The 13,236-nt window shown below is 40.8% G+C and overlaps 1 protein-coding gene across 2 annotated transcripts in view; it reads right to left on the bottom strand.

Annotated features, from left to right (window-relative positions):
- LOC124032015 (anoctamin-7-like) overlaps positions 1-13,236 on the bottom strand; it is a 47,516-nt gene that overhangs the window by 11,005 nt on the left and 23,275 nt on the right. For both annotated transcript variants that reach the window (XM_046343952.1, XM_046343953.1), the window contains exons 9-18: positions 12,241-12,406; positions 11,850-11,940; positions 6,728-6,824; positions 6,399-6,542; positions 4,600-4,737; positions 4,163-4,261; positions 3,651-3,753; positions 3,182-3,293; positions 3,048-3,102; positions 2,802-2,899 (exon numbers count right to left, since the gene is read on the bottom strand). In XM_046343952.1, coding sequence (XP_046199908.1) covers positions 2,802-2,899; positions 3,048-3,102; positions 3,182-3,293; positions 3,651-3,753; positions 4,163-4,261; positions 4,600-4,737; positions 6,399-6,542; positions 6,728-6,824; positions 11,850-11,940; positions 12,241-12,406 — 1,103 coding nt within the window. The remainder of the gene's footprint in view (positions 1-2,801; positions 2,900-3,047; positions 3,103-3,181; positions 3,294-3,650; positions 3,754-4,162; positions 4,262-4,599; positions 4,738-6,398; positions 6,543-6,727; positions 6,825-11,849; positions 11,941-12,240; positions 12,407-13,236) is intronic.

Genomic DNA, 13,236 nt, shown 5'->3' with positions numbered 1-13,236 from the left:
GTGTTTGGTGGAAAGCAAACTGAACCAGGTTTTCCTCTAGGATTTTGCCTGTGCTTAGCTGCATTCCGTTTCTTTTTAATTGTGCAAAACTCCACAGTCCATAATGATTACAAACATACCTATAACATGAGGCAGCCAACATTATGCTTAAAAATATGGAGAGTGGTACTCAGTAATATCTTGTAAATATATATAAAATATAACACTTTGTATTCCGGACAAAAAGTTAAATGTCTTTGCCACATTTTTTGCAGAACTTACTTTAGTGCCTTGTTGCAAACAGGATGCGTGTTTTGCAATGTTGTTGATCAATCCTCAGTTTAATCCTATCACAGCCATTAAACTCTGTAATTGTTTTAAAGTCAACATTGGCCTCATGGTGAAATCCCTGAGCAGTTTGCTTCCTCCCCGGCAACGTAGTTAGAAAGGACGCCTGTATGTTTGTAATATAATAATAATAATAATAATAATATATGTTTAGACTTTTATCCAAAGCGGTCATGTGTGCATACATTCTACATATGGGTGGTCCCGGGATACACTACCCTGGCGTTATGCTCTAAACTGAGCTATTGATACACCATCCAAAGGGTAATTAATAACTTCACCATGCTCAAAGGGATATTCATTGTCTACTTTAAAAAAAATAGACCTATCTACCAATAGGTGCCTTTCTTTGCGAGACATTGGAAAACCTCCCTGGTCTTTGTGGCTGAATCTGTGCTTGAAAATCACTGCTCAACTGATGGACCTTACATATAATTGTATGTCTGGGGTACAGAGATGTAGCGTTGGATTGTAACTTGAAATATACTTATTCCTGTCACCATATTATAACTTATTGATTACGTTTAAGGGTGAATAGGAACTTTTTGTATGGAAAGTTACTGGGTGAGACAAGAGGCAATTTTCCAAAACATCTTAATGTTGAATTTTAAATTCCTAAGGAAGGAGGTAAAGAGCAACAATCTAGTCAGTTCCTGATAAGGCAGGCCGGATTCGGGGAAATTAGTACCAGGAGGGATGTGGTACTCAACTCAAGATAAGGTCAACAGTTGAAGAGAGAAGAAACCTCTGGGAAGGGGGCCAGAGAGGCCCGCTATAACAACCCTTTATCTACAGTCCACACACACTTACATGCCCATGACAATACCAATGAGAGGAACAGAGTGTTCGTTCTTGCCTAGTAACATAGACAAATTTCTATCCTAGTCATATAAGGTGACTCCGCCTAGTCAGAAAGTATGAATATACAGTATGCTTGTGTGACTTATTATTATTTGCACCTATAGCACCTAGTGGGTTGAATAAACTTGGTTTGAGCTTTTTCTTGTCATCTGTTTGAGCTTTTACTCTATTTGTTCAGAACAGAAGGAATTCAAAAATCATGTTAAACAGTATTATTGCACACAGAGTGAGTCCATGCAACTTATTAAGTGACTTGTTAAGCAAATATTTACTCCTGAACTTATTTAGACTTGCCATAACAAAGGCGTTGAATACATATTGACTCAAGACAGTTCAGCTTTTCATTTTGAATTCATTTGTAAAAATGTCTAACAACATAATACCATTTTGACATTATAGGATATTGTGCTTAGGTCAGTGACAAAAAAAATCTAAATGTAATCCATTTTAAATTCAGGCTGTAACACAACCTAATATGGAAAAAGTAAAGGTGTGTGAATGGACAACAAAAGAGTTGGCTAAAGCAAAGCAGATCGTGCTCCCAAAAACATAATACTTTCATGGCCAAAAAGTTATACAAAGGATGACATAGTCATAACTTCCAAATGTTCACTGAGTCATGGATTGATGTCAATAGTAGACTAATGGAAAATTTGAATGAAAGCTGCAGTATGTAACGTTTTGGGTGGCGTGATCAAATTAACATAGAAATGTGTGTTATAGATCTGTCATTCGCATTGAACACAAGTCTAAGAAGCGCTTGATCTGTTCTATGTATAGATCAATGATGAAACTCTGAGCGCAGCCCTATCCAGAAATCTGGCAATGGCTTCTGATTAAATTACATTTTCACAGAACCGCTTGTTGCAATTTCGATAAGACTCTCTTATTCAGATATCGGTAAGTGGACTGGACGCAGGACATGAAAGGGATAACGAATCCAGTAGTTTGTGTCATCCGTTTTGGGAAAGTACCTGCGTAATTGCGCACCCAGCTCACTCAGGTGCTTCGCTATATCACATTTGACATTGTCCGTGAGCTTGAGTTCATTTGCACACAAAAAATCATACAATGATGGAAAGACCTGTGTGTTGTCCTTGTTAATGCAGACAGAAAAGAGCTCCAACTTCCTAATCATAGCCTCAATTTTGTCCCGCACATTGAATATAGCTGCGGAGAGTCCCTGTAGTAATCCTAGATTCAGATGATTCAGGCGAGAAAAAACATCACCCATATGGGCAGGTCGTGTGAGAAACCCGTCATCATGCAAGCGGTCAAACAAGTGAAAATTATGGTCAGTAAAGAAAACTTTAAGCTTGTCTCTCAATTAAAAAAAGAAAGGGAAAAAAAACCTCACCCAAATGTATAGCTCCGTTGGAAAATATGAATGGACTGTTTGAAAATGTGAAGAAAATCATTTAAAAAAAATGTGAATCACATTTGTATTTGGCGTACCTTTGACAGCCTTGCACTGCTCTACACTATACTTGCTTGTTTTGTCACATGAACTGAAATTAATAGAATTATTAATTGATTTTCACATAGTTCATCTTTAAGTGGAAGTTAGGATTCGCCCCAGATTTAGAAGTAGGATAGTCAGGAAGGAAACATACGGGATAACAAACTCCTGAACATTGCTGATGAGCTGTTTCCCCACCATGATGATGAAGAGCTGCTCAGCCAGTTCAATGAGACAACCACCTGGACCACACTGAAACACACACACGCTCAAAGTAGAGACACACAGAAATGCATAACATCAATATACTGGTACACACTTACATCAGGTAACATGAAAATGTCTGTATGAGAACATGGCTCTTTGTATGCAAAATGGGTTGTAATTTCTGAAAACTTACATCTTCATTTCTCATGCCAAGCAAGGTACCATAGTGTCCAGGATAACCCACAAACCTGCCAATAGAATAGGGTTTTCAAACCAGCCAGATACCTGTTGCATCATCTAACAATAAACACTACCTTCTATTCTCACCTTCCCTTGAAGAATGCCACATAGAAGGGGGAGGAGTAGAAGTTGACAAACTGGAATACAAACACCTTGAAGGTAAATGCATCTTCATACTGGGTCTGTGTTCTGTGCATCTCTGTCCAAACATCCCAAAACAAACAAATCAAACAATAAAAAAAATATTTAAACAAATATGAATCCATGAAAGTAAGAGAAAAAATCTTTGAGGGTAATATTATGCATTAAATGTACTTTACAGGTATCCAAATACATATGCTGTACTGTAATGACACCACCACTTTCAATATACTACTTGGTGCTTAAATGGTCTTCACGCTTATCTGATAGACAATGTTTTTTATTTTAGGCCACTGTGATTGATGTAGACACTTAATCTAAGTCCAAGGAAGTGGATTTCCCTGTGGGTAGATGTATTACGTGGAAGTGTATTGGCTGAAGCAGAGGGGGAGGTGTCTGAGGGTCATGTTCTTACCCCATTTAGTGAGCTGCAGTGCCAACGCAGTATAGACCTGCCCCATCAGCAGAATCAGGGCCAGATTCACCATACTGCTGGAAATATTAGCAATGTTCCCTGCCTGAGGGATCACACACAAGCACGCACGCACACACACACACACACACACACACACACACGCGCGCACACACACACACACACACACACACACACACACACACACACACACACACACACACACACACACACACACACACACACACACACACACACACACACACACACACACACACACACACACACACACACACACACACACACACACACACACACACACACACACACACACACACACACACAGAGAAAACCTAAGCTAATGTATCCAAGATTATGTATCACTCCAAGCTAATGTACAGCATCTCCTAGCATTAGCTAAATGCAGGATGTCAGCCATTATCAGGTGTTTTGAAGGGTATTCTGACCCAGTGTCAGCAGCTGTATTTATCAGAGCAGAGAATATTGTACTGTACCTGAGTGCGCAGCACAAAACTGCCTGTGCGGTACATCATCACACTCACTATTCCACGGTACATAATCACTGACACCAGGAAAATCATAACCACACACAGCTAGGGACAGGGGTAGAAAGAAAAAAAGAGGAGTGAGGAGAATACGACAATTATTAGTCCAACTACACCTTATTTACACACTTGTGTCTCAAATGCAGTACACTAAAATGGCATCCTTTCTTGGCCTTTTCCTGATCAGTAGGGTATGACGTTTTGCCAACTCGTTTAGTCATTGAAGCGCTTTGAGATCCTTTGAAAAGCTCTAAAACAGTTCAAATAATAATAATAATTATTGTCATGTCAGTGACAGATCTGGGACCTGGCTACCCCTGACGTACTCCGCCACGTAAAAGACCATAGAACAAAGGACACGAAGAGAGTAAAACTGAGTGTCTTACCATGATGATGATGACCATAGAGCCAGTGAGCATGCGAGACAGCCGGGCCCTCTCTGGGAAGTAGGGCTCTTTCACTCCCGTCACTGGGTTGTACTCTATAGAAGGAGCCATGGCCGCAAACTCAGGCCGCGGACGCTCCTAGGTACACACACAAACCAATGGGGGACATATGTTCGGTGGTGAAAGTATTTAAGTAGTTTTTTTTGGTATCTATACTTTACTACTTATATTTTTGCCAACTTTGACTTTTACTCCTCTATATTCCCAAAGAAAATAATGTACTTTTGACTGCATACATTTTCCCTGACACAAAAGTACTCGTTACATTTAGAATGCTTAGCAGGACAGAAAATGGTCCAATTCACCCACTTGTCGAGAACATCCCTGGTTATCCCTACTATCTCTGATCTGGCAGACTCACTAAACTCAAATGTTTCATTTGTAAATAATGTCGGAGTGTGGTCCTGGCTATCCGTAAATAAAATTAAAAATGAAAAAATCATGCCGTTTGTTTAATATAAGGAATGTGAAATGATTTATACTTTTGGTTCCTAAGTATATTGTAGCAATTGCATTTACTTTTGATACTTAAGTATATTTAAAAACAAATACTTTTAGACTTTGACTGAAGTACATACAGTACACTGAACAAAAATAAAACACAAGCATTTCAAAGATTTAACTGAGTTGCAGTTCATATAAGGAAATCCGTCAATTGAAATAAATTCATTAGGCCCTAATCTATGGATTTCACATGACTGGGAATACAGATATGCATCTGCTCGTCATAGATATTAAAAAATAAATAAAAGTAGAGGCGTGGATCAGAAAACCAGTCAGTATCTGGCGTGACCCCCATTTCTCTCATGCAGCGCGACATCTGCTTTGCATACAGTTGATCAGGCAGTTGATTGTGGCCTGTGAAATGTTGTCTCACTCCTCTTCAATGGCTGTGTGAAGTTTCTGGATAATGGTGGGAACTAGAACACTCCGTCGTACTTTGTCGATCCAAGGTATCCCAAACATGCTCAATGGGTGACATGTCTGATGAGTATGTAGGCCAAGAACTGGCACATTTTCAGCTTTCAGGAATTGTGTACAGATCCTTGTGACATGGCGTCGTGCATTATCTTGCTGAAACATGAGGAGACGCGGCAGATGAATGGCAGATGAATGGCACAACAATAGGAGACGGCGGCAGATGAATGGCACAATAATGTGCTTCAGGATCTCGTCACAGTATCTATGTGCATTCAAATTGCCATTTTATTCCTGCCCATACCATAACCCCACCACCACCATGGGGCACTCTGTCCAAAACATCGACAACAGCAAATCGGTTACGAAGTCGGCTACAATGCTGAACTGCAGTCAGGTCAAGACCCTGGTAAGGATGACGAGCACACGTGAATAAGAAATAAGATTTTTGAGTGTATGGAACATCTCTGTGATCTTTTAATTCAGCTCATGAAACATGGGACCAACACTTTACATGTTGCATTTATATATTTGTTCAGTATAGTATTTCACTTTTACTTGAGTCATTTTTTAATGATAATTGAATACTTTTTCCACCGCTGCATATGTTAACAAAGCAGTCTCCATATCTGTGAACAATACTACAGTAAAACTGGATAAAGATGTGCCCTTGCTCAAGAACTGGGTTATTTTACAAACATGTCAAATGAGGCTCAACTTAGTTTTGTTGATTCTCTGTTTTCATAGTATGTACGGTAACACATATCACAGAATTATAAAATAATATAAATTTAAATGAATGAATTGGCTATTATCCAGACCTCTTCCTCCTGGAAGTCCATGCAGTCCCAGTGGTGAGCCAAGGTGGCCATCTTGCGTTTCCAGTACTCCAGGAAGGTGACAGCCCAAAAGGACATGAACACACTGAAGAAGACTGTCCCGGGGTGGTCAAACAGGTAGCCCACCTGCCAACACATACACACAACATGGGCCTGTCATCTATGGATTCCTTATAGTGGGATGGCTAAGCTATCCATAAGGATCGTTCATTATTGTGATAAAAGCAACACATTAGGCATTGAGGTTTCAATAGGCACATCAAACAGTCACTCACACCCCCTTGTTACTGTAAATGTCCAGCATACAATACCTTAGCCATGGGGCAGATATCAGACATGTTCCAGGGCTTGCAGGTCTTACAGAGAGGACACATCAGGTAGCTGCCCCCACTATTACAGATCTCCTTGCTGTGGACAGTCAGACACACAATCACAGACACAGACTTCACTACTTTTAGTCCAGGCTGTGTCTGAAATGGCACCCTATTTCCTATATACAGATGTTGAATCTTAATTTGACCCCTTTTGTTGCAGGAGGAAAATAATCCTGAAGCAGGAGGATTTTAATACCTGAAAAAATATTTAGAATTGATGCCAGGGGGCAGCTGGAAGCAGGGTTTGTATCCAATGCAGTACCATACCTACATTGAACCTTATGTAAGGTAGGTGCAGGCTGCAGTGCATCTCTTGTGGATTCTTATGTGGATTATAATAAATGTACATATATTTGGAGGGGGTATATGTCGTTTTCGTTACTGAAAATCTTTGAATTCTTTTTTAAATCAATCGTTTTTTATATGTTCAAGGCAAGCAATTGTGCCTGTGTGGTCTAGCAGTTTTACCCGACACACATATGCCAGAGTTGGCATGGGTTCGAATCCGGCCCACTCCCCTTTCACTCATGGATGAATGTCTATTTTTGACACATTAATTCTGCGTGGTTACAGGGTTAATTCCGCATGGTTAAAAAAGGGTTAAAAAAGAAACAACACAAAAGGTTAACAGTTTAGGCATTAATTCTGGGGAGTTAAGGTTAGGGGCGGGCTATGGTTTGGGGAAGGCTTAAAACAGTGCATTCGGAAAGTATTCACACCCTTTCCCCTTTTCCAAATTGTGTTATGTTACAGCCTTATTATAAAATGGATTAAATAAAAACATATCCTCAGTAATCTACACACAATAACCCATAATGACAAAGCAAAAACAGGTTTTTATAAATGTTTGCACATTAAAATAAAAAATTAAAATAAAAAAAACTTTATATTTATCCTTTATTTAACTAGGCAAGTCAGTTAAGAACATTATTATTTACAAAGACGGGGGGAACAGTGGGATTTTTGCCTTGTCAGCTCAGCGATTCGATCCAGCAACCTTTCGGTTACTGGACCAACGCTCTAACCACTAGGCTACCTGCCGCCCCAATCAATACTTATTTACATAAGTATTCAGACACTTTGCCATGAGACTCGAAATTGAGCTCAAATGCATCCTGTTTCCATTGATCATCCTTGAGATGTTTCTACAACTTGATTGGAGTTCACCTGTGGTAAATTCAATCAATCAAATGTATTTATAAAGCTCTTTTTACATCAGCCGATGTCACAAAGTGCTATACAGAAACCCAGCCTAAAACCCCAAACAGCAAGCAATGCAGATGTAGAAGCACCTCATCTCAACATCATTGAGATGTTTCTACAACCTCATTGGAGTCCACCTTTAGTAAATTCAATTGATTGGACATGATTTGGAAAGACACACACCTGCTCTGACAGTGCATGTCAGAGCAAAAACCAAGCCATGAGGTCAAAGGAATTCTCTGTGAAGCTCCTAGATTGTGTGGAGGTACAGATCTGGGGAAAGGTACCTCCATCATTCTAATCAGGATCGAGGAAAAGGGGGGCCTCCCAAGTGGCGCAGTGGTCTAAGGCACTGCAGTGCATAGGCATCACTACAGATCTGGGTTCGATCCCAGGCTGTGTCGCAGCCGGCCGCAACCGGGAGACCCATGATGCGATGTACAATTGGCCCAGCGTCGCCGGGGTTAGGGGAGGGTTTGGTCAGCCGGGATGTCCTTGTCCCATCTCGCTCTAGCGACTCCTGTGGTGGGCCGGGCGCATGCACGTTGACACGGTCGCCAGTTGTACGGTGTTTCCTCCAACACATTGCTGGCATTCCAGTTGTACGGTGTTTCCTCCAACACATTGCTGGCATTCCAGGTAAAGCAGGCACACGACCCTGCGGCTTGGCAGGGTCGTGTTTCGGAGGACGCATGGCTCTTGACTGTTGACTCTCCTGAGCCCGTAAACTCACTTAATTGACAACTTCCTTCACTTGATTTGGTCCACCGCAAGCCTCCGAACCCTCTGCAATACCTTGACACCCTCTGTACGGAGCCTCCTGACCACATTTCCGGATCAAGCATAAATCGTGACCTAAGGCAGGTCACAATTTTCGATGAGGGTTGTTGATATCAACCGCCTGTATTCAATGGAGAATAGCCTCATTCCATGAATATGCATAGGCATCTCAAGACAACTCCAATATAAAGTGTTTTTTCTAAAAGTTGCTGGGATGTCACATGTTATACTTATATCAGTACACTCGTAACAACCTAAGCATTACAAAACTTCTATTAGATCAAATCAACCTTACATAGCAAGCAAATACGTCATTACATTTTTTGTTGACTGGACTTCCAGGATCCAGCAGGTAACCACACATCTGCCACGCTGATCCTCACCAGCCTTGTGAGGTATTGGTCTGTCACGTGTTATGAACCAGTATTGGTCGGTCACATGAATGAAACAAAATGGTAATGATTGATTAATTATGCTAAATCATGCAAATATAACTGTGTATAGCCGTATAGAAGACAACTGCTGGGACTGCCCAGGGGGATCTCCTGATTGAAGTGTACTATGGTGCATTGAGTTGGTTGGAACCTCTCCAGCGCACTGACAAATGAAGGATTGTTCTTTTAAGATTGACTTTGAGTGTCCCTGTGTAAGAATTTCCATGACAGTATCATGGTCGAAACACACCTATAAACTCGTGAAGAGGGCCCGACAATGCCTTTTCCCCCTCAAGAGACTGAAAAGATTTGGCTTGGGTCCCCAGATCCTCAAAACTTTCTACAGCTGCACCATCGAGAGAATCCTGACCGGTTGCATCACCGCCTGGTACGGCAACTGCTCGACATCTGACCGTAAGGTGCTACAGAAGGTAGTGCGTACAGCTCAGTACATCACTGGGGCCAAACTTCCTGTCATCCAGGACCTATATACTAGGCGGTGTCAGAGAAAGTCTCAAAAAATGGTCAAAGACTCCAGTAAAGCAAGTCATAGAATGTTCTCTCTGCTACCACAAGGCAAGCGGTACCGGAGCGCCAAGTCTAGGTCAAAAAGACTCCTTAACATTTTCTACCCCCAAGCCATAAGACTGCTGAACAACTAATCAAATGGCCACCTGGACTATTTACATTGACCCCCTTCCCCCCACTCGGTACCGGTACCCCATGTATACAGCCTCATTTTTGTTATTTTATTGTGTTACTTAAAAAAAAGTTTTACTTTAGTTTATTTAGTAAATACTTTCATTGTTGGTTAAGGGCTTGTAAGTATTTCATGTTAAGGTCTACTCCTGCTGTATTCGGCGCATGTGACAAAAAGGTATTTTGATTAACATCACAGCTTTATGAAATAAAATATTAAAGCCACACAATACAGGCTTTTAATCCACACCAAAGACCATAACTAAATGAACAAATGATACATAGCCTAATTATAAAACGTGGGGGCGAGCATCCACACTGGAGGAAATTTTATCGTTCTATATCTGTCAATCAACTGATGTCCAAAATCAAAATGTGTAAGTCAGTAGGAGGAATTTAGTTAGTTATGCCAGAAGGGCATTGGCCGGAATTGAACCCAAGCTGACATGGTAGGTCTCTGTGTACGCACTGAAGACAGCAACCCTAACCGCTAGACCCCAGGCCATAACTGAACTCAATTTTGAAAGTTAATTCATGACGTTAGGATACATTTGACACTTCTATGTTGTATCCTAGTGGAGATCAATATCTATATTGTGTTATTAAGCTATATAAAACAACGGTTGTTGATGTGTATGGCTGCATTTCAGATAGAAAAGTAATAGGACCTAAGCATATTTGAGTGAGAAAGAATACTACAGAATACTGATAGCAAGCCCTGATCCCAATGACTCGACCTCCCCCGCATTGAGAGAGAGAGAAATGCAAATGTTAATAAAAACCAGGCTCATTTGAATTTTCTGATAAAGCAGGAAAATTCTCTGCATAAAAATAGTGATCAAGTCAAGATCCGAAATCTGTAGTGCACTACTTTATTATTAAGTAGTGTACTATAATGGATAGAGTGCAATTTCAGACACAACCCCAGTCTGCATTTGCATGTAATGCAAAGATTATTATCCCTTGATTTCCTGCTACACAGTAAATTACCCGAGACTAAAGCTCTCTGGCTTTTATACAGTACAGTGATTGATAGCACTAATCCACAATGAACAGGAGGATTTACAATAATGCCCGTGGGCTTGTAAGAGGCTCAATGCTATTCTTCCTTCTCTGTATTATTGCATCTTTAGTCTCACTTTCTCCATGTTCGCTCTTAATGTAAATCTTCTGTGATTCACCACCAAGCCAACAAACACTGATACCCGAGGAAGCAATTATCAGCATCTTGCCATGGAAACAGATTTGAGATGGAAAACACTGACCAAAATGTTTTTTTCTCCCCCTAACACACACATAGAAACGAACACGGACACACATGCGAGTGTATGCAAGCACACACACACACACACGTCTTACTATACTTGTGAGGACCAACAATTGATTCCCATTCCAAATTCTATTTTCCTTAACCCAGAATTTAACCCTAACCTTAACCCCTAATCCTAACTCCTAATCCTAACCTTAACCCTAACAGCTAAGCCTAAAATAGCCTTTTTTTATTTTGAATTGAGGACAGGCAAAATGTCCTCACTTCTCTGAATTTTAGTTTGTTTGCTATTCTTGTGAGGACTTATGGTACTCACAAGTATAGTAAAATGTGCACATACACACAAACACACATATACAAACACACACAGCACAGTGAAGCAATGCAACAGACTAAGTGCTGCATGAGTACACTGAAGAGGACTCTTGTGGGTAATGCATTATGTCTGAGCAGCCTGCATGACATTTGCAGACTGTGCCTTACACTAGGCCACTCTGTTGCATAAATTATACTGGTACAACATCACTTTGATCCAGCTTTTCGTCTCTATTCATAGTAAAGATATATAATCTGACCTCTATACTGTACAGTTTTCAAACCATGAACCTTGATAACAGCGAAAGGAATGAATCTGTTAGAAAAGCATTGTAAGTGAAGGAGTTTCAGGACTCACGCAGGAGTGTTGGTCCCCATGGACATGAGTCCTGACACAAAGACAAAGGCCCCCACCACCGCCGCTGGGAGCAGCCAGGCTGTGTAGAACCCTACAGAGGAGGATCAGAGAGACAAAAACCTCCTCAACAACTCTCTATGTCAAACAATACAATGGGGGTAACTCACAAAACTGTACTGTTGTGGTAAATTGACCACATATCATAAGTGAAAAGATATTGATCTCTCTTTCATCTAAGTCTTCGTAAGTATGATGCTTGCCACTAAATCTCAGATTTTTCTGATGTGTGTTCAGTTTCATAACGTCCCCACCTCAAAGTATAACCATAAAAGCAGTACAGAACAAAATATTGGTACTGTATCAGATTTACTATATGAGGAATCCTGCTTACCCAGCCAGGCAAAGTAAAGGGCTATTTTCTCTCCAAAGTATTCTCTGATGTGGTCAAGTGGCTGGTACTTGTACCATTTAGACCAGCGGGCCCAATACTGGAACAAGACCTGCCTCTGGTTCAGCTCATCTGGATGCACCTCATACTCTGGAAGCTCAAAGGGGCCCTAACAAACATACACGTACATACACACATTTAACAAAGACTGGTGTACTAGGCAGATGTCTTTGTGTGTGGCGGTTAGGGCTGTCCCCGACTAAAAAAATCGTGGTCGACTGAGAAGCGTCCTGATCTGTTTAAATGTATATTTCCATATATACAGTGCATTCGGAAAGTATTCAGACCCATTGACTTTTTCCACATTTTGTTACGTTACAGCCTTATTCTAAAATAGGAGCAGCATCTACACACAATACACACATACATCTACACACAATACCCCATAATAACAAAGCGAAAAGAGTTTTTACTTTTGTAAATGTATTTAAAATAAATAACAGAAATACCTTATTTACATAAATATTCAGACCCTTTGCTATGAGACGCGCAATTGAGCTCAGGTGTATCCTGTTTTCATTGATCATCATTGAGATGCTTCTACAACTTGGAGTTCAGCTGTGGTAAATTCAATTGATTGGACATGATTTGGAAAGGCGCACACCTGTCTATATAAGGTCCCACAGTTGACAATGCAGGTCAGAGCAAAATCCAAGCCATGAGGTCAAAATAATTGTCCGTAGCTCACTGAGACAGGATTGTGTTCTCTGGTTTGATGAAACCAAGATGTAACTTTATTTTATTGTAAATTAAATTGGGGCCTGAACAAGCGTCACATCTGGAGGAGACCTGGGGAAGTGGGGAAGGTTTTCAGTGGCAGGGACTGGAAGACTAGTCATGGTCAAGGGAAAGATGAACGGAGCAAAGTGCAGAGAGATCCTTGATGAAATCCTGCTCCAGAGCACTCAGGTCCAGGCTGGGGCCAAGGTCCACTTTCCA

Source organism: Oncorhynchus gorbuscha, linkage group LG03 (assembly GCF_021184085.1).
Source record: "Oncorhynchus gorbuscha isolate QuinsamMale2020 ecotype Even-year linkage group LG03, OgorEven_v1.0, whole genome shotgun sequence".
Lineage (NCBI taxonomy): Eukaryota > Metazoa > Chordata > Actinopteri > Salmoniformes > Salmonidae > Oncorhynchus > Oncorhynchus gorbuscha.
Note: the sequence above shows the minus strand (reverse complement) of the source record. Positions and strands in the feature narration are given on the sequence as shown.